The sequence below is a fragment of the Mus caroli genome, unplaced genomic scaffold (assembly GCF_978045245.1).
Source record: "Mus caroli unplaced genomic scaffold, Mus_caroli_1 scaffold_9, whole genome shotgun sequence".
In the NCBI taxonomy this organism is placed as follows: Eukaryota; Metazoa; Chordata; class Mammalia; order Rodentia; family Muridae; genus Mus; species Mus caroli.
In genome coordinates, this window is record NW_028227264.1 from 49,150,712 (window position 1) to 49,173,613 (window position 22,902).

At 36.7% G+C, this 22,902-nt stretch overlaps 1 protein-coding gene across 1 annotated transcript in view; it reads left to right on the forward strand.

The window, feature by feature from the left end:
- The window catches only part of Ascc3 (activating signal cointegrator 1 complex subunit 3), a 282,052-nt gene extending 259,375 nt beyond the window's left edge, over positions 1 to 22,677 (forward strand). The window contains exons 38-42 of the mRNA XM_021173819.2: positions 10,950 to 11,101; positions 12,790 to 12,937; positions 16,112 to 16,321; positions 21,114 to 21,289; positions 22,088 to 22,677. Coding sequence (XP_021029478.1) covers positions 10,950 to 11,101; positions 12,790 to 12,937; positions 16,112 to 16,321; positions 21,114 to 21,289; positions 22,088 to 22,232 — 831 coding nt within the window. The 3' untranslated portion in view covers positions 22,233 to 22,677. The remainder of the gene's footprint in view (positions 1 to 10,949; positions 11,102 to 12,789; positions 12,938 to 16,111; positions 16,322 to 21,113; positions 21,290 to 22,087) is intronic.
- The last annotated feature ends 225 nt before the right edge of the window (positions 22,678 to 22,902 follow it).

The following is a 22,902-nucleotide window of genomic DNA, read 5'->3' on the forward strand; positions in this document are numbered from 1 at the left end:
ATTGTGTCTACTTCCCTTTTTAGGTCTAGTATGGTTTTGTTCCTTTCCATCATCTGTTTGGATGTGTTTTCCTGTTTTTCATTAAGGACTTCTACCTGTTTGATTAGGTTATCCTGTTTTTCTTTAAGGATTTGTAACTCTTTAGCAGTGTTCTCCTGCAATTCTTTAAGGGATTTTTGTGCTTCCTCTTTATTGTCTTCTACCTGTTTACCAGTGTTCCTTTGTATTTCTTTAAGTGTGTTATTAAAGTCCTTCTTGAAGTCCTCTACCATCATCATGAGATATGCTTTTATATCTGTGTCTAGCTTTTCCGGTGTGTTGGGGTGCCCTGGATTGGGGAAGTGGGAGTGCTGGGTTCTGATCATGGTGAGTGGTCTTGGTTTCTCTTAGTAAGATTATTACGTTTACCTTTCGCCATCTGGTAATCTCTGGGGTTAGTTGTTGTCGTTGTCACTGTTTAAAGATTGGAGCAGAAGCTGTGTTCCACTCTCCAGAAGTCTTAAGATCCTGTGGCGGGTGTTGTGGGTAGCTGGAGAGTGTCAGCCGACCCTGCGCCCTAGCTACCCTGGTGCTTTTCTGACCGGAAGAGGCTTGTGGCCCTATGTAGGCCGGATTTCTCTCTCCCCAACCAGAGCAGTCTCAGGTCCCTCGTGATTGGACTGGAGCAGAAGCTGTGTTCCACTCACCAGCAGTCTCAAAATCTTGTGGCGGGGGTCGTGGGTAGCTGGCGGGTGTCAGCCGACCGTGCGCTCTAGCTACCCCGGTGCTGATCCGGCCGGTTGAGGCCTGTGGCCACTTAGGCAGTTCTTGTGTGTGCTGTCACAGTGTCTGTGAATTCATATGAGAAGCAAACAATTTGTTTTTGGAAAATGCTGTTTCCTAGGAGTCATCTACCACGTCTTGACTCTTACAACCCTTTAATCTCCTGCATAGATATCCGAACCCTGAGAGGGGAGGGTTGTGATACAAACATCTGATTTAAAGTCTTTTACTCTGTGAGTGTTGTTCAGTAGTAGATCTCTATGTTAATTGCCATCAAATGCAATTTCTGATGAGAATTCAGCTTGCTCTACCCTATGGGTATAGCACTATGTGATTAGGACTTGTGCCATTATTGTTTCAGTGGGTACCTCTTGCACACAGATCACTGCTGTAGCTTGTAGGGTTCGTAGCTAGGTGGGAGCAGTGATTATGTTTATCTTCCAATAGCATATGTATCAACTTCCAGCACTATGAATGTCAGTAAGAGTGAAGCTTCTCATTGGGCACCAGCTCAATTTTTCTATGTTTGATGACTCAGTGAGTGGTGTCTTCAGTAGAGTCTTACCATCAGGTTGTGGAAGGTAACAATAGCATTGTCAGTAGCCTGTAATGTTTTGTCAGAGGTCTATGGGACCCCTTTGGACAATTATTCAAAAAGAAATAGCCAATTCCTAGTACTGGAAGTTTTATTTGGTAGTATATGGTATCTAGTTGGGGCATTGTTGCCCTATTATATGATTAATCCATTTAAATTCCATATATACCATATATTATATAAGAAGCTTCTACAAGGCAGGCAGATTTCTGAGTTCGAGGACAGACGGGGCTACACAGAGAAACCCTATCTCAGGGGGAAGAAAAAAAAAAAGAAGCTTCTACAATATTTTTGCATGTGGCTTTTCAGAAGGCCTTTAGTTGACCTTCCCCATATTCCCTCTGCCTTGCCCTCCCATTACTCTCTTCAGTTAATCTTCCTATTCTAACTTTTCTTTATCCCTTTATAGCCCTGTAGTCTATTTTCTATTCTTTGAAGATCTCCTCCTCTTTGACAACTTACTAACTATATTCATTCAAAATTAATGAGTGAAACACAAATGTCTAAAGCTTAAAGGATAACATCCACATATGTAATGCTTCTTTGTGGATCCGGGTTACTTTACTTACGATGATTATTGTTTCAGCTTTCTTCCATTATCCTGCATATTTCATAATTTCATTCCTAATTGCTAAATAATATTCCACCGTGAAAATTACTAGATTTTTATTATCCATTCATCAGTTTATGGATATCTCTGCTCTTTCCAGTTTCAAGCTATTACGAATAGAGCAGCAATGGACATGGATGAGCAAATATCTCTATAGTAAAATGTAGTATATGCTCAAGAGTGGTATAGCTGCATCTTGTTGTAGATCTCTCTTTAGATCAAAAAAAAAATTGTATTGGGGTGGCATACTTTTCTCGAGGTAAGTTTCTTGAATTTGCCAAAAGAAAATTTTAAAATTCATTGATACAGTTGTTAGCCTAAAGATCAAAATAATACTTTGACTTGTTTAGTAACAACTTCTGATAAATGTATGCCACATATCACATGATTTAGTATATTTTCTATAACTCACATTAATTCTGGAAACACATTTCATCATCAATCTGGTTTTTTCCTTTTTGTCCGAATGTAGCTTATAGAGACGGGTCTCTAGCTGGCTTAGTCCAGGTATGAGCCTGAAGTCCTAATTCTTTAGTTTCCACTTCAGGAGTGGCAAGGATTACATTGCAGGCTTATGTGCCTCCACTAATCCATTATTAGAGGTTACAGTACATCAAACCTAGAACCTCTGGTATCCTACGGCCAGTGCACAATCAACTGTGCTACATTGCTAGCTTCACTCTGTTTTTAAAGTATACTAGCTAATCTAGAAATACTGTACATGTTTCTGCAAGTGTATCTCCATATTTTAGAATATGCCAAGAGAATAAAATAGCCAAGTTACATTCAGTGGGGGAAATGTGAAAAAAATAGCCAAGTACAAAAGGGGAAAATGTGAAAGAAAAAAAAAACTATCTTTTAAATGAAAAAATAGTATAACTGTGAATGTACTGGTTCTGCTTTCATTAGCAAATGATTTCCAGTTTGTGGAAGTTAATTGTAAAAATATTTGATTCCCAACAAATCAAACACCATAGATGAAGGTGAGTGTGTTTACCTACTGCCCATGAGAATGGGCTTGGTGGGTGGGAATGCATTGAAAAGCATTGCTCTCATCTGAATGAGTGAAGGTTAGTCTTTTTAGAGCAAAGTACAATTAGCAGTGAAAGTAGTCCAGGTATTACCAAGCTTAAAAAAGAAGTACTTGGTGTAATCCTTAATACAATACTTGTAAGAATGTTTTGATATTGCAAATGTTAGGTGAATTTGATGTATTCTTAGTTAAATCCTTTCAAATATTAAATGATTCTAATTAGACAAAATGAGATTTTCTTTAAGTAGGTAACACAGTAGGTTTCAGAAGATCTCACAAGATCACTTTGATAAAAGTAAGATAATGTAAACTATGTCTGGTTTGAAGGTCAGTGTCAGATAATATTGTCAGGTTTCATATCTAAGGTATACTGGGAACTTATGATAGTTGTAACATTGCTAACTGGGAAGATCTCTAGGACCCAGTGTGGCTTTGTAGGAGATATCCATTCATCACAAAGAAAATAAGTATTTTGACTTTTTTTCTTTCTAGTTCTTTAATAAGAGATGGTAGGGTAGGGGTGTGTGTGTGTGTTCCCACAGCTAAAAACATTTTCTGCTGCCAAATTGTGAACTGTCGGGCTGGTGAGATGGCTTAGTGGGTAAGAGCACCCGACTGCTCTTCCGAAGGTCCAGAGTTCAAATCCCAGCAACCACATGGTGGCTCACAACCATCCACAACGAGATCTGGCGCCCTCTTCTGGAGTGTCTGAAGACAGCTACAGTGTACTTACATATAATAAATAAATAAAATCTTTAAAAAAAAAAAATTGTGAACTGTCAACATATGTAGTCTCTCTGTTAAAAACATTTTTATGTGACCTTATGAAACTCATAAAAGGCCAGGATTGTGTCTAATTCAGGTTGCTTTCTTGGCCAGAGAGCCCAAGAGGCCCTTCTTGTTATAGAAGCTAGCTGCAGCCTTGTTCTAAAGGATTTAAAGCAGATCAGTTTACATGAACTTAATCATTTATTCTTCCAAATGAAAAGAGCCACACTACAATGGACACCCGGTCCAAATGGTCAGAGCTACATGTTAACTTCAGTACTTACTAGGGATATAGCAGAGCCAGCGGGCTTAACACTTCCCAAAATAGTAATAATGTATATCTAATACAAATGTGTAAATAAAGGTGTCTACCATCACCTTTATTTACTCCTGTGAAGTTATAAGCAATCTCCCTTTGGGGAGTAAAATATAATTCTGAAGGCTGTCTCCCCTGGGTAACTGTACCTGTAAGCTTTTATATGGCAGTTCAGGGATGGTTTATTGACAGTGTCATGCTGTTGTAAAGGATCATTCTATCCCCAGTTCCTCTCCTCACACCCACATAACAACCCTTTTCCCGGTTGGGGCTTTAGGAAATGAGTAATGCTTAACCCATTTGTGTGATCAATTCACTTAAGCAGCTACTGTGAAATGTTAATCACAACTTTAATTTGTACTGCATTAGCATTTTGATTAACTTGTAGGCTTGCTAGCACACTTGAAGCGCTTTTACTCATAGTTACAGCTCGGAAATGACTTTTTGATTAATTAAGTTTGTTAGACAGCAGCTGAGCTTCCTGAATGCTAACCTTCTGGGGGTCAAAGTTCAGGGGAAAGTTACTATGAACAACTGTTGCTATTGAAAAAAGATCTTATAAATGTACTTCCACCGTTTTAATTATTGATAAAATATTGTATCCTTATTCACATGACCTGATCCTTTAAATGAGCGTGCCTGTCTCTCCAGAAAGCTATTCTCAGGGGTCTTCCCGTCCTTGCAAAACTTCTAGGAGCTCGTGAGCGAAGCAGTGTGTTTGCTCACAGTCTTAACAGCTGAAGTTTTAACAAGCTCCTACCCTGAGCTTCCAGTTATGTTTGTTTGTGGGGTTTTTTTTTTTCATGAATTTTTTTATTTGAGAATAGTTCAAATTTTCAGGAAGGTTTACAGAAAGCTTCCTGCTCTGAGTGTACTCAGTCTTGTCTGATCTTGGAAGCTAAGCAGAATCAGGCCTGGTTAATCCTTGCCTGGGAGATTTCCAGGAAAGGTTACAAAGACTCCCTGGATATCATGAGAATACTATTCCTCTTGTGCTAACATCTCACACATGTTAGTGCAGTATATTTCCTATAATTAATTAGCTGATACTTATATGTTATCATTAGCCAAAATCCATAATTATTCATAGTTCTTTAACATTAACACACTATTCTTTTTTTTTCCCTATTCATACTGTCATGGATGATACAGCATGAATTAGTCTGACTTTCCTTTCTCTCCTGGCCTGTCTTAACTGTGAAAGTCCCTCAACTCTCTTTGGTCTTATGAGCTCTCTAAAGTAATGTGCCTTCCCGTGATACTCCACTAGTAACTTCATTTCTCTGCATTAATGTCATTTTCTTTCATTCTGAATACAATAAATCTTTTAAAATCCAATAAGAGAAAACTATCTTTATGTTATTTAATTTGGGCAGAAGTGGCAACATGGCCTTTCATTTCAGCTGTGGTCCTAGTGATTTCAGTACGCTTGTGATCTCGACTGTGAAAGAGATGTTACAGGGAGAAAGATTTTTTTACAGGGAGGAAGAATCAAGGACAAGATGAGGTCTACAGAGTGCTGCGGCAGGAGCACAGGGTTGGAGCATCACATTGCTGGACCCTGTGCACATTTTGCAGCCCAGACACTGACAGATTTCTTAAAAAAAATAAAGTTTAGGTTTGGGGAGAAATTTTTAGTAGTAGACCTTGCACTTTTACTTTTCTTTTATTATTCTGTTTAAAGTATAAATGTCAGTGGTTGTGTTTGTTAGGTTGTGTTAGTGCCTTCTATTTTTATCTTGGATTATTTTACTCCAGAATGAGTTTTGTTTCAAAAAATGTAAAGGCCTGAATAGCAGACATTGAGATATAGCTATATGAATTAAAACTAATTCAAATGTTTTGTTTTCAAAACTTATATTATCAAAATTTATTCATAAAGACAGTAATTACTTAATGATATCATCTTGTTTAAATTTAATGTTCATTTTCTATGTATGGGAAAGAAGAGATGTGAGCCAACTGAAATCCTTTTTGAAATAAGACAGCATATGTGTAAGTCAGCAGAGGTAGTGAAGTTTCACGCAGAGAGCATGGGTCTGGAATTGAAAAAATTGGATTAATTATCTCTGTCACTCTTGTGGGTGTTATTCCATATTCAGTGACCTTCTGTAAGTTTCTGTTTTCCTGTTGGTCTCACAGTTGCTATTGGTAAGGATTTAATGGAGTTATTTGTGAATGTGTTTTATATTTTGTATAATACTGTTCAAATATTTTCATCATAATGTTTGCACACAATATGGCTTTATATAATTCACTATTTGGGTATTTTAACAATATTACTGGATAAACTTAAATGTTTGCTGTTTAAAGTATAGTCTACAGTCATAGAAGATGAAATGAAAAATATTAGTAGATTTGGAAAAATGGGTTTTTCCTGCCACTATAAAAAGTTGGGTTTAACTGTTCAGATCAAACCTGAGAAGATTAGGGAATTCTGTGGTAGATTTATAGTAAATGTTGAGGCCATGAGGTCCACATCCTAAAGCATGCCTACAACTAGACAAATTTTCCTCTAGAGATTGTTCATTCTGTTTTCCTTTACCTTTGCATGCCATGAATCACTTCAGAAATCCTTGAAGATGAAATGCCTTTGGTATGCATACTTAGTCGTTTCTGGGGTCTGCCTCTTTGGTTCATCTTCTTCTTTCTGGTCTTGCACCCTCACTCAGACATAGGTAGACACAGGAGAATTCTGCCTAATTCATTTTTCTCTTTTCTGAAACTTACATTGAACAGTTCTTCCTGTCCTGCAGGGATAAAAGCTAGCCTCCTCTTGTGTCTCCAACCAATTCCTTGTAGGGAGCCAGCTTCTGCTAGAAATGAATTAGATTTCTTTTTTTATCTGCTTCCTAAATGAAATCTTTTCCCCCCCACCTTCCTCAAATAGTATTCATAGCATCAAGTTGCCATCTTCAGGTCCATCATAGTGGCTTCAACAGTTGTTTTTTAAACATCATAATCACCTGCAATCCACACTCCTGCACATGAATGATGTCAGACTACCAAACCCAGAAGCTGATTGATCTCATTTGTATCCCTTGTCTCACAGTGTCTTTATCAGTCAACTTGACTGAGCATTTCTGGTTTTGTAATCAGGAATTTTTTTTCTCCCCTTCCTGTTCTCTTAGCCTTAGTCTCTGGCCCCTTATGATTGTACCTCAACTGGCCAATTCAATGTTAATGTCTTGTACCATCATTGGTAACTATCAACATCTGAATTCTCTGCCTTCAGGTCAAAATTACTCATTATTGCAAGACATAATATCCAAATACTGTTGAATCCACAACAGAGTCATGCTGTTGAAAACAGGGCTATTACAGGATTTTTTTTCTATAATTGATTCTACTCAGTTCTTCTAAATATTTTCTTTTTCCCTTGCATTTTTTCCTCCTAGCAAGCAGCATTCATTACCTTCAGTCTGCAGAGATTTCCTTTCTAATCCTCTGATTTGCTTTGTGAGATCTCCTATGATCAAGAAAAGTCCTTCTCTTCTGAAACCCTTACACACACTTCATCAATAGTAACTAACCCTCATTCCCTGAGTGCAGGATGGTCTATCTAGCTTGTTTGTTTACTGAACATGGCCTTAGAAACAGTAGAGTCTACCAGAAAAGTTAGAAATTGAATGTTATTAAAACAAATGGATAGTACATCTGTATACAGAAGGTAGAACTCCTAAAAAAAAGGGACAGATCAAGTTCAGTTATTCAGATGTAGAAAATGAGCCTTGATAATTAACTAATTTTCCCAGAATCTTGCAATTAGAACAGGTCTAAACCATTGGGCTGTGTCTGTCATAACACACCAGCTGTAAACAAGTGCCAAGTGTCAGTGAACTGCACTGAAGTCTGTACCCATCAACCTTCTTTTTTTTTTTTTAATCTTTTTTTTTCATATTTTTTAATTGGGTATTTATTTCAATTACATTTCCAATGCTATCCCAAAAGTCCCACACACACTCCCCCACAGTCAGCTATTGGATGGATCACAGGGCCCCCAATGGAGGAGCTAGGGAAAGTACTCAAGGAGCTGAAGGGATCTGCAACCCTGTAGGTGGAACAACAATATGAACTAACCAGTACCCCCCGGAGCTCGTGTCTCTAGCTGCATATGAATCAGAAGATAGCCTAGTCGGCCATCAGTGGAAAGAGAGGCCCATTGGTCATGCAAACTTTATATGCCCCACCAACCTTCTTACTCTCCACTTCCATACCTGCATATTCTGCCTGCCATAGACTGAAAATTTGGAAGAATTCCATCAGTGCTGGGCATAGCCTTTTTTCTCTTGTCATTACTTAAGCAATACAGTCTATTAGGTATCCTAAATCATCTGCAGGTGATTTAAGGCATACAGGTGCATATGCTTATCTTGTATGTAAACACTACCACTTTAAATAGGAAACTTAAATATCCAGAAATTTTGGCATCTTTCATGGATCCTGGAACCATTCTGTGACAAATACTGAAACAAGATTTTATTTGCTTTCATTGAGAAACATCTTTGAAGTTCCATTTGATCCGATATGTGCATTCCTCATATCTGTTGTACTGAATTACAGTACCACTTAAATCTACACATCCTCCACTTTATTCTGAATTTCATAGGCTTTGTACTACACTAATTACAGTAATACCTTTGGAGCCAAGCTCCCCACAACTTGAACCCTAACCACACGTATTTTCTAAAACATTATAGTCTTAGGTATGTTTCTTCCTCTCTCTGAGCAACAAACTTTTTATCTATAAAATGCACATAATTAAAAGTAATTGCTAATAGACTGTTTGATAAATAGCAAGCATTAGCAAATGTCTATTCTAATCACAAGTTACTCACAGAGTCTTGGAGGGCACTTAAATGGCCTCCAGTGTCATCCTTCCTATCTTGCTGGTCTTGCCTCTACCCCTACTCTTGTATTGATGTCTTTATTAGCAGTGCTGCCTGTTACAACTTTCTGACTGCCCACTTCTGTCCTAAATTTCTGAGGTCTCCTGTAGCCTGTACTCCCTGTGAATCTTGTTTTCACTTAAATAGCTCACCTGGTTTCATAGTTCATGTCCATTAAAATGTGTCCAAAAATTATTTTGTCAACTCCCAGTTCACCTCTTCAGTAAATAACCGAGATTCTTACTGATTCTATGATATGGTTTTATTTGTCCAATTTTATAAAAATAAATACATTGCTAGAAATCACATTTTCATTCCACCATAACAAAACATGACAGTCAATGAAAATGAATTCCAACTTGTTAAGAGAACATCTTGCAAAAACTCACCCCATCCATGTTTTTCTCTATACTCACAATCATTGTAGCTGTGTCTCCTCAGTGTGCCAAAGTAACCCTCTGTGGTTGGCTATCATACATCTGTGATGAACTCTGACGTTACCTGAGATTACTGTAAGATAGCATGACAGAGTCCTTCCTCTGTCCACTCACATGCTCCTAAGCTCCTTCAATCTTCCATCCTTAGCCCTGTCAGTTATAGACCTCTGAAGTAGCATGGACTTCCCACTCCACAGGAGAACCAGACTGACTTCTTTTAGTTGGTCCTACACAACAGGATTAGTCTTTTACCTTGTCCCTTGATTTCTTGTAATTGCAAAACTCTCCTGCTACCCAGACCATGAATCTGCTCCTGACCATGCAAGATCCTCTCCTCTACTCCCCTCACCCTGTATAGAAATGGACATCAAAAAGATGAAATACCTGCTTTGGAGGGTGGGGCAAGTACTGTTTTATGATGTTTAAGTCTCTGTTCATTACTGTCCTTTATGCAGCAGACAGCTGCTGGGTCCTAGTGTTCTCATGTTGTATATTTTCTCTTTGTGCCCATAAAACCTTTGAGCATCATATCCAGAGACCTTGGTCCATTTCCCTGTACTGTACATAAAAGATTGTTAATTTAACTTGACCAGTTTTTCTAATTATTTTTCTTTTTATAAATTATAGAACACAGATGGAAATTTAAATCTTGAACGAATATGTGCACACTGAGATCACAGAGTGGTAGCATGGCACATATCTTAACAATAATTTCTAAAAACAGTAGATTTTGTACAACATTTTACTATATCTTACTGTCGGGAGGATATTTACTTTTAAAATGTCATTATAATAGTTTGCTAGTTATATCCCAAAACAAGTTAGTAAAATCCTAAAACTGTATAATGTAATTTCCAATATATTAACTTACATGTCTCTCAGTCAGCATTCTGCAGAATCTAATTTAATTGAAATCACTTTGCCTGTGTAAACTTCTCCTCTGTTTAAATAAGATTTCACTGTTTAGTTTTGCCTTAAGCAAATGCAGCCTTTTGTTTGTCCATAAAACATTAGATTAGATGTATAGACTAATATTGATAGCTTCCATCACTGCACATAAACCACAAGCAGTTACTCATACAGTGTGCTATATTGTCATTAAGAATCAGCCTATATCTTTAACCTGCTCTTTCAGGAAAATATATTTTCAATAAGAAAATCTATTTCCCAGTTACTGATTTTATATTTGAAAGACTGAAATTTACATTTTAAATGCTCTTGATTCAGTGAATTATGTGAGCATTTACTCAAAAAGTACACATTTTTCTTATTATTATTGGAGAAGAAACTTTTTTCACTTCTTCAATGTTTATATTTGACCCTCCTGTGGGGGATTCAGTTTGTTCCTGGACTCGGCTATAGCTTGCTTTTTAGGACCTATTCTGATACATAGGAATTTAAGATATAATACTTGATTTTCCTACTTGTGGCTGTTGTTGTTGTTGTTGTTGTTGTTGTTGTTGTTGTTAAAGATAACATGATTTCTACTGGAGAGAGCAAGTGTCCTGACATACCTGCTGCATGATCTTCCCTATCCAGGCAATGCTGGATGTGGCTGCAAGTCAGGGATGGCTAGTGACCGTCCTGAATATCACCCACCTGATTCAGATGGTGATCCAAGGCCGATGGCTCAGGGACTCTTCTCTTCTCACAATACCAAACATAGAGCAGCACCACCTTCACCTTTTCAGGTAATTGGTTTTTGGGGTAATTATTTTAATTTAAAAACAGTCCTATTTTTTGGGTTGGTTTGGTTTTTCTTGGAATAGGGACAGGAGCTGCTAAAATCCGACCAGTGGTTCAGATATGCCATGCTTGAGCTGTGTTCCACACCAGCCATGAAGGAAGGCAGTGTTCTTCTTTAAGTGCTTAGAACCACTACAGTTTCACATGGTGCCTAAAACATTAATTCTTGCAGGTTGAAAATAATGATTTTGCAGAGGGAGAAAAGTGTGGGCTCTGTGATAATATCCTCCCTTGAAATTGGATTTTCAACACAAGATGAACAGCAAGTTTAACTTCTTCATATTTAAATCTTTCCCCTTTGCAGCTTTGGTTAGTTTTGTCTGTTTCAATTGAATGTATTCCCTTAACAATATCAGCCTCTATTTAAGAAAGCATTGATAACATACATTGTGATTCAAACACAAATTTCAATTTTCAGTTATTATATAAGAGAATTAAGGCATCAGGAATCTGTTTTCAAATGAAAATTGTACATCTATAAAATGTTTATAAATGTTGTTTTATATTCTAGGAGCTCAAATGTGCATTTAAAAAAAAAAAAGAGTTTCTGTTAGCATCAAACTTCTTACCCTTAGGTGTCATGTAATAATATAAACACTTTAGCCAGAGGGGAAAAACCAATACATAATCATGAGTGTTGGCAGAGGTTAAATGAAATATTTCCTTCACACCAATGTTTCACACAAGTTGAGAGACACTTTTAAGCCAAAATGAAGTTTTGTAATCATGCAATCACCGAAACAGTCCGCTTCGGACTTGCCATCATGTTCATTTTTAAACCTATCAGCTGGGAAAGGGGTTGCAGTCAGATACTTGTAAATATAAACAGAACAAATCCTCAGGCATGGATAGAAATGTAACTCGGTTGATAAGAAAGAGTGCTTGCCATACGCAGTACTGCGTAAATCAGTCCTGCTAGTTCACAGCAATCGTGAATAGGAGACAAAAAGATTAGGAGTTCAAAGCCATCCCTAGCCACATAGCAAGTTGAAGGTTAACCTAAACAAGAGACTCTGTCCAAAAAATAAAAAACAGCATATACGAAGTTCCTTAAGGAAAGTCTCTTTTCAGTCAAATATATTGGGCCCCATAACTCCAAGGTGAATCTACCATGTGATTGATATCCCTGAAGTACAAATTGCTTAGTGCATACTAGTAGCAAGTGGTAAGAGGTGGAGGACACCCATATGTGGCGTGACTGTCTCAGGATTCTTTCCCTGCATCATTAAATGTTACAGAACCTAAGTTTCAGCAACAGAGGAGGCATACTGAGAGACCCAGTGGTCCATTAGGGGAACTACCTGGAGCCTAGCAAATTCAGTCCAGATTTCTAGAGACCCTTAAGAGTATGAGTGTGATTTAGGTTTTATCTTTGTCGTATCAGTAAGATCTAGGTGGCATGTGTTCATGTAAACACCCACTGTCTGTAAAACCTAAATATTTACTGAACTCATGGTTGACTTAGATTTCACATTTCACTTAGTGGTAGTGATAGCTTAGAGAATATACTGTGTGGTATTTAAAAGTTAGCATAGTGGCCTACAAAATGTACATTTACTTTAAAGAAGCTGTTAAAATCACTATCATCATCTGACTATGAAAGAATTATTTTATTGGTGTATATTTTTTATAGGAAATGGAAGCCACCTGTAAAGAGCCCACATGCTAAGTGCCGAACATCCATTGAGTGCCTTCCTGAGCTGATCCATGCCTGTGAAGGGAAGGACCATGTGTTCAGCTCCATGGTAGAGAAAGAGTTACAGCCTGCAAAAACAAAGCAGGTATATCCAGTTCCTATTCATATTAAGTGTTTACCAAGAACTCGGCCTTTTCAACAATGGGATCATAAAAAAATTGGTAACAGTAAAGAGCTTCTGAATATATAATGATCAAAAACCAATTGAAGATCAAACATTGAATGCATCTGAGGAGCTCCAGGCTGTGCTCGCCACTATTCCATCTCACAACTTCACTGGTTCTGGGCACACAGTACGCACAGGTGGTGTTGTGTAAGCTGTGATGCCTCACAAGGCCAGTGGATATTACCTCAGTTTACATTTCAGACTGTTGTATCTTGCCATATTTTACTGTACATATAAAGTTTTCTTCTCTTACGGAAACATAATGGTATAATTACAGAGAGCAAAGACTTTGAATTTCATTTGGGGGGTGTTCCTCAATATACATAAAATCTCTTCAACTACTTGTTTATGTCTTATGTCTTACTTTAATCAATATTTATTCATAGATTATAAGATATTCTTTCAAACAATCTCTTTTTGTGAACTGCATGACTTATATAGAGGGTTAAGTTGATGTTGTAAGAGGCAGAGTAAATCATCTCTCCAATCTTTTGTAAACCAAAACCATGAATGAATGATGCCGGAAATAGTTGTCTGTCTAAACTTTTAAGTCATGAGCATTTTATCCTGAAGTTGTAAAGTAAGTATTCAGGAGTTCTTCATAATTGATGTATTGATCTAAAACTTACTGACCAGGTATTGAGAGACCATGTCTCTTTTTTTTTTTTTTTTATTTTCAAAGCGAAACTTTAAAGCAAGACTTGGTAACAGTCATAAATGTCTGATTGACTGTTCAGTTTCTGTTGAACCCCAAATTGACACAAATCATTACTTGAATATTCATAATAAATGTCTATCTTTCTAACTAAATTATCATCAAAATTATGAATAAAAACATCTTTGAATTCAAAAAAGACTACTGTTAGCAACAACAGATTTCTCAAATAACATACATTTTAAGCCAAGTTTTAGATGTGACGAAAAATTAGGACATTGTTATAATTAGTTGAGGGAGAACTCAGAAGTAAACTTACTTAATTTATTTGCATAAATTGCCATTCTGTTATCTTTAAAACCAAATGCAAATTGGCTCTGTCTGATATGATGATGGTTATTTGGCTCAAAAGTGCTTCAATTTGCAGAGCAATCTGGTGTCGGCTCTGCAGTGAGGCGATCCCAGGTAACATACAAATCCTGAATTATTCCAGAAATTAGTATGTTTAAAGCATCAATTTAAGTGCTAATTGCAGTAGTAATGAGAAAAAGCAGTACGACTGTGAGATTTGCATCTCCTACCCCATCAGTATGCCTGGAACGGCTGCTGACTGGCAGAGGATTTGGCTGCTAATTAAATAATTGTATGCATGGTAGTGATCTTGCCTGATTCAATAGATGAAGATTAATCCTCAGATAAATATGTTTGGCTGGTATTGAAATGTCTGAGCAGTTTCTTTAAAAATAGTTCATGCGATATAGGTAGATAGATAAGTAGATAGATGATAGCTGTTTATATGTACACATATATACCTACGTATATATGCATACACACACTCATATATATATATATATATATATATATATATATGTACACTCAGTAAATAAATGTGTGCTCATTATAGCCTGAAAATAATAATAAATACTTACAAAAGATTTAATACGTGTAAAATCCAGATAGGACTTTTAAGAGCATTGTAGAATAAAATTCATAGAGTTGCTAAAAACAAAGCATTGTATCAGTAACTAATTTTACTATGCAAGTAAAAATAATGATAATAAAGTTGGCATGTTAAGTAAGTGCCCAACTGATATTTATATGTGTCTCCTTGACCATTTTTACATTTTAACCAGTCTTAAGTAGAGCAGTTTCTCTGCTCCATGTCTGCGGGTTCTGGCATGGACTTGGCCATCATGTGTACTTAAACTACATTCTATAGCTATTTCAGAATCTAGTTCTAGGCATAATTTCAAATTAACAAGAAAAAGCTATAGGATGGGGGTAACACTGAAAATTCTCATTGAACTAACTTTTTTGGTGATGGTGGTAGTGGTGTTTTTGTTTGGTTTATATTTTTCTTTGGTTTTGTTGTTGTTTTAATTCCTGAGGGTGGTTTGGCTCATCACAGCTTTATTTCAATTAAATGCAGGGCTTTATTTCAATTACATACACTTGGCAGCACTAAAATCATAGTGAACAAGCTCTTAAAGTCTAAAAGAAAAACTGTAATATACATTAAGAAATCAAAAGAAACCAAAGTGAAAGTGCTCACGTAATTTTTAAACTACATTAGGAAGTATTGTAAACGTTACAAAAGATGACAATTACCTTAGCACTTTGAGTTTCTTATAACATGGTTTCCAGGGGTCTAGATTTTCATTCATTCATTCTACATCGTTGAGCACTGATTGAATGATTATTCACAAGTGTCTTAAAGAGGAAGAATAAAGTGGCAAAATATGTGTTGGTTTAATAACTGTTAGAATTTTAAGTACTGTAGGAATATTAATGCAAAAAATATTTTTTCTAGGACCACTAGACTTATAGAACTCCCTATGAATTATAGCTATTACAGTATTTCACTATGCAGAATAAATTTAGACTGTGAACCCCCCCAAAAAATGTATTGTCATTATGTTTCATTAAGTTGCTTAATGAAAGATAGTGACATCAGTTTCTTTTCAAGTTTTCTGTATTGTTCCAGGTAATGCTCTCCACATTGAAAATCATGCATAATACCTGAATAGGCACATCTCTAAAACAAAAATGTTACCAGTAAACAGTTTTTAATCATACTTACTTTTTAGTATGGCCAAAAGTTACTCAATATCACATGAGATTTACAATAAAGATAAAAGTTTAGATTGTAATAAGTCTTTTCAGTTGATTAGGAAAAAAACTGAAAGCATACTCTTTCCTCATATACAAGTATAAAAAAGAGCTAAGAAAATCTAAGTAGATAAATGGGTCGTATCATTGGCAGTATCCTAGTAGTATAAAGCTGAGTAAAGTACGAAGGATCTCTGTGTTACTTCAACAGCTGTAGCTACAGATTTAATCTCCAAGTCCGAAGAATGACTTCTAGAAGCACACTATTTCTTACTTGTTCACTGCATTTTCCACTAATAGTTCCTTTATTATTTTTCTTTTTCATTCAGGCATGGAATTTCTTATCTCACTTGCCCGTGATAAATGTTGGCATAAGTGTTAAAGGCTCATGGGATGACTTAGTTGAAGGACATAATGAACTCTCCATCTCAACTCTGACAGCAGACAAACGGGATGAAAACAAATGGATCAAGTTGCATGCTGATCAGGAGTATGTGCTTCAAGTCAGCCTACAGAGAGTCCATTTTGGGCTTCCAAAGGTTGTAGTATTTGGTTTCCATTCTCAAATATTTCACACCAAGTATTCACATGCACCACCACACATATCTTTTCTATTGCTAATGTGTTCGTGTCATTCATGAATCCTGCTTTCTCAAGTCGCATTAGCAGCGAGCATCAATCTTTTGAAATTAATCAGTTCTCCTCATGTGTCATATTTTTATGTCCAGAATATCCATCTACCTTACATTGCCTGTGTAGCACTACTCACAAACAGATTTTTACAGCTGGAGTGCTTTTAAAGTATAGATTCCTTGGCCTGACTCCACAGTAACCAAAACAGAATTTCAGAGATCTGATACCTTAGTGCCCCACAGGATTTTTAAGGTCATTAAATTCTTAAGAAGCACGGTCCTGGAGTATCTTGATGTGCACAACCTACAGTACACTAGATGCAGATGAGGTTGAAGTTTTCCTACTGCACCTGAATAAGACACTAAGCTTTTCTGAGACTCGGTTGCTGCATCTGCCTGCTTTCTTGCATTTAAGAAAGCTTTGCCAATTCCATGCAGAGAAAAAATGAATAGTATTTTTATTGTATATTACTGTGCTCTGTTCTGTACCCTGACACCAAAATCATTTAAGTGTTAGAAGATCAAGCAGTATAGGAAGGTTGTTCTTAAGTGACAGCATAACTGAAATAAAGACTTTGTCTTCCTATCAGCCTAGTGGGTTCAGTCAGGCCTTGCTAGGGTCAAAAGTATGCCCTGATGAATAAGGTTGCAACTAGCAGCTTTTGCTCTCTGATTCCACACACAATATGGTCAGTGGCTTTGTGTTGTTATGAAATCCTAGTACAGTCTCCTTTGTTTGATTTCTAACACACAAACAAATTGTCAATATAAATTGTCCACCTCTGTCATTGCAAGGCTTTACTGTGAACATTTTCAGACTATATAAGTATCCCAAATTAGAAGACTGTTAATAATCCTAGATGAAGAATACCATTAATTACAAAAATCAAATCATTGTGAAATTACCCTAATATTCCCCTTTAAAAATAGATTTAATTGTGCTAAAAAACCTAACAATTTACAGCTACTGTTATTAAAAAAACAAAACAACAACAACAAAAAAAAAGACTGCCTGCCTCTGGAACAATGTGAAGTCTACGAAAGAGCTTACTTTATTTATGTCATAAGGTCATTGTCTTACAAAACCAATAGATGATCTTTTTAGAAATCAATCCCAAAATAAACTTTAAGTATTGCCATATTGACATTCAATCATGGATTGTGGCAAATTATAAATGGTATAAATTGCTAAACTTACAGTTTCCAGTCCTGGGTAGGTGGTCCTGGAACGTGCTTAGTAGCCCTTGTCTCTTTTGTGAAATGGTTTGAGGACCCTTGGTGTTAGTTTTTAAAGTCTGGCAGCATTCAGCAAGAAATCCATCTGAGCCTGACTTTGTGTAGTTTACTATCTTAGCCCTCACAGCTTCCATTCCATTGATTGGTACACTGTTTAATTTTGGTAGGTCATATGTCAAGAAAATTGTCCATTTCTTCTGTATTTTCTTTCTAGATCTGTTGGAATATGGATTTTTTTTTTTTTTAGGTATGGCTGAATTTTACTGATATCTGTTGCAGTATCCTATTTTCAGTAATTTGGGTCTTCTCTATTGCTCACTTTGTCTCAAGATTTGTAAGGTTTATGTTTTCTTAGATTCTGTTTCACTGTGTAATTTTTTTTATTTATTTTTTTTTTCTATTTCCATCTCATTCTTTTCTGTCTTGATAGTTATTCTTTCCATCTAATCTACTTTGGGGACTGACTTGTTCTTGTTTTTCTAAGACCTTAAGGTACTTTATTAAGTCATTTATTTAATATATTTCTGATTTTTATTGTGGAGATATATATTATATATATATATATATATATATATATATATATATATATATAAACTCCTCTCTCTCTTGGAACCACTTGAATTTTATTTAACAGGTTCTGCTGTGCTGTACTTTATTTCATCCAATTATAGTGACTTTATAATTCTTCTCCTTGTTTTTCAGCCAGAGAATCTTCTTTTTGGGGTTTTGTTTTTTTTTTAAGTTTTTTCGAGACAGGGTTTCTCTGTGTAGCCCTGTCTGTCCTGGAACTCACTTTGTAGACCAGGCTGGCCTTGAACTCAGAAGTCCGCCTGCCTCTGCCTCCCTAGTGCTGGGATTAAAGGCGTGCGCCACCACGCCCGGCCAGAGAATCTTCTGATTCAGTAATGTGTTGTTCATTCTCAGTGATTTCATATATGTTCTTTAATTTCTATTACTATTGATTTCTAGTTTTACTTTTCTAGTCACAAAATGAAATAAATTACTTCAGTTTTCTTCTATTAATAATTCTTTTCCTGCCCTAATAGCATGGGCTAATTTCTATGGTCTTCTTCTTTGGTCTTCGGAGACAAGCAGCATCTGCAGTGTTTGATAGAAAATTCTCGACATGTCTGTTAAGTCCATTTGTGGTTTTGGAGGTGGTTTCTTTTGTTTAGAAGATCTGACCAAAGTCACCTGCTGCTGTTAATATATTGAAATTAGTTTGCATCCCTTAGTTGTTGTTTGTGAACTTGCATAGCAGTGTTTCCTTTTTTTTTTTCCTGTATGTGCCTTTAGGTGACCATCCCCTTGGTGGATTGCTCCCTTTATCAATGTACAGTGACCTTCTTTACCTCTTCTCATTAATTGTAGTTAGAAGACTATTTTTTTCAGCAGTAGCCACACCTGATAGCTCCCTCGTGTGTGTGTGTGTGTGTGTGTGTGTGTGTGTGTGTGTGTGTGTGTGTGTTTGTGTGTCTCTGATAATTAGATTTATTGGAGGCAACAAATACATGAACCTTTTAGGGGATGAGCATACATGGAGTTGATAGTGGATGTCTTCTTTGATTACTCCTAACCTTATATATTGACTCAAGGTCCCTCCCTTGAACCCAGCACTCACTAATTGAGCTCGTCTACCAAGTTAACCTGCAAGAATCCCTTGTTTCTGCTTAAGTGCTAAGATTATAAGTGGGCTGCTACAGGCACCAGGCATTTATATGGGTCCTGAACATTAAAACTTCAGTCTTTATACTTACACAGCAAAGTCCTTACCCACTGAGCTATCTCCCCAGCCCCTGGATTGATTTTAAATCCAGTCGTCCATTCTTTTCTTTTGGAAAGTTGAAACCATTAACATTTGGTTACTATTGAAAGGTATATAATAATTCCTGTCATTTCATTGATTTTGTAATGTTTAGTGCTTTCTTATTGTTTAACTGCTGTACTAGCATGGTTTATAGTTTTCCCATAGATGTATTTATTATCCTCTACACCAAAGATTCCCTCAGCGAATCACTTTAGTTTGTGTTGGGCATGGAAACTTTTTCCTTTTCCCTTACTTTGACTCTGAAAAGTGCTAGATATTGTGGTATGGATTGACAGTTATTGTCTTTCAGAACTTAAAGTAGCTTCTTATATATTCTAGTGGGTTTTAGATTTCTCTTCAGAAGTCATCAGTTCTCCTGATGCACTCAACTTTAAGTGACTTGGTTCTTTTCATTCTATATATTTAATATGTAAGTTATAGTATGACATAGGAAAGGTCCTTGCTTATCTGTTTGGCATTTTAAATACCTCATATATCTACATAGACATCTCTTCCCCTACATTTGGAGAATCTACTGTTTTTATTAAATATATTTTCTATACCTTTAGCTTGCCTTTCTTCTGTGTCCCTAATTTATATATTTAGTCTTTTGATAGTATCCCATATATTTTTGTGTGTTTCATTTATATGTTCTCATTATTTTTGTCATTGTCTGAGTATTCTAATTTGTCTGTCTTATCTCGTAGTTCTGGCACTCTGTCTTACACCTAATCCATTCTATTTGTAAAATTTTCATTGAATTTAATTGATTTATTGTGCCTTAATTTTCAAAACAGAATGTAATTGTTTTGCATGCTTCTCTAATTTTAATTCCCGAGTTATATTTTAGAAAGTGGTTACTGTTGTGCATGTGCATATGCAAACAGGTGACATCAATATAAGTGTGGTGTGTGGAGGCCTTGGATGTTGTGCCACATGAGCTACCCACCTTATTTTCTATGTGACTTTTTTTAGTAGGGTCTCTTATTGGCCCTAGGACTTACTGAATAGCTAAGCTGGCTCACAAGCCCTAGGGATGCTCTTGTCTCTATCTCTCCAGTTCTGATATTAAAGGCATGTACCACCATGCCCAACTTTTTATACATGGATACTGGAGATCCAAACTCAGATCTTCATAATCTTTTCACCCACTTGAGTGCCTTTGTCACATCCTGTACTTCCTTCCTTAATTCATTCAGCAGCTTGTTTGAATTATTTTTAATGTATTCAGTGATATAAAATTATTCAATGACCTCAAGAATTTTCTATCATTAAGTATTCCTAGAATCCTTCACTGAAACGATCTTTTGGAGCATTGTATCTCATTTACTTTAGTTTTCTTTGGAATCTGTTATTTTGAAATTGACCATTTTCCCCAGAAATCACATTGCCATGGTTTTTTTTTATATTTATTGTTTCTTTGTTGAGACTTGCCTACTTGGGCTTGGGTCATTAGTTGGGTTTTATTTTTTTCTTAACTTGTTCATTTGTTAGTTTGAAACCAAGTGAGAAAAGAATGGTAAAACATCCAGATAGATAAGCTTGAGTTGTGTGGATTTATGGCCTTCTAGTGAAACAGCATAACCTTGTAACCATAGCCAGCAGCGTAGAAAATATAGCCATTTCTAACAGTTTATCTCTTTCTCTGATTTTCAGGGAAAACATGAGAATCATGCAGTTACTCCTCGATTTCCAAAATTAAAAGATGAAGGCTGGTTTTTGATATTAGGAGAAGTGGATAAGAGAGAGCTGATGGCTGTAAAACGAGTAGGATTTGTTCGAACACATCATGATGCTTCCATCTCGTTCTTTACTCCTGAAACACCTGGAAGGTGAGCTGAACCTTATACAAGTTCCAAGATAGTGACAGTGATCTGCTGTCCTGAAAACTCTGTGTTCATTGGAATATACGCTAATGACCTTCTCCCCACACCTCTGTTAATGCTCATGATTAGATACTTGTTCAAACTAACTTCTTAATCCCGACTTTGCTTCACAAAATAAAAAAGAGATTGGTAGGGCCTGTCAGAGGATAGCCACACTATGCTTCTGTCTGTGAACACATCATAGCATCAATAATAGTGTCAGCCCTTGGTGCACCCCCATGAGAAGGATCCCAAGTTGGGCCAGTCACAAGCCTTGAGAGGCCCAACCAGTAGCTGACCAAGACAGATGCAGATACTTATAACCAACCTTTGGACTGAAGTTGGGGAACCCTGTGGAAAAATTAGAGGAAGGATTGAAGGAGCTGAGGGGGAGGGTGACCCCATAGGAAGACCAGCAGTTTCAACTAACCCAGACCTCTGGCATATCCCAGAGACTGAGCTACCAACCAGGAGCATACAAGGGCTGGTCTGAGGCCCCTGGCACACATATAGCAGAGGACTACCTGGTCTGGCCTCAGTGGGAGAAGATGTGCCTAATCCTTGAGAGATTTGAGGCCCCACGGAAGGGAGATACTTGGGGGTCGGGGGTGGGGAGCTGAAATGTAAATAAATAAAATAATAAAGATTAAAACGTGGCTGCAAATTTACATTTTATCTCCCACTTTTTTATTTTTGCATATTATATACAGTGATGCATTTCATAAAGGCCTTCTCACTCACACATATCATGTCTTTATCTTTCAGATATATCTTTACCCTGTATCTCATGAGTGACTGTTACCTCGGCCTAGACCAGCAGTATGACATTTATCTCAATGTCACAAAAGCAAACATTTCTACACAGATCAACACAAAGGACTCTGATGTCTTCACTGACTTGGCAGTATAGTATCCTGACCCAGACAAGCCATTTGAACAAAGAGGCTGAGAGTCTTGACTGTTCAGTCATGTGGACAAGTCGAATTACTTGGTGTCTGCCTTGACAGAATCAACTTCAAACCTCAAACCAACTAGGAAGTTGACAGCGGCTGCAGTGGTGATTCCAGCAGCGTTAGCCACAGAGGCCTTTTAGAAACTGCTGCCTTTGTAACAGACTTATGGGTTTCTTTCCATGTAAGATAAGTAAGCATATCGTATCGTTTTTAAGTTGTGCATGTTGGAGGTGGTAGTTATGGGTTATCAAACTTTGCATCTCAGGATGTACTGTTTACATGAATACCAGCTACTCCTTTTTCTAAGGAAAATTACATTGTGGTGTGACGGGTTAAATGTTTAAGCAATTTAAAATATATAATTCTATGATGTGATACAAAGTTGATCTTATTAGCAAAATTCATACTTTGATCACATGTAGAAATCTTATAAATGATAGTAATATATGATATGAATTTATATTGCAGAGATCAATGATGATTTTTCAAAGACCATACACTGATCTTGGAAAATATGAACCCTGTAACTGGTGGAAATAAAGTATATAGAGTGCTCCTTCCAGACAAGCTACTCTTTTCTTCTCCTGTCCCATTATACCCTCTGTTTGTTTTTCTTACCACTTTTAC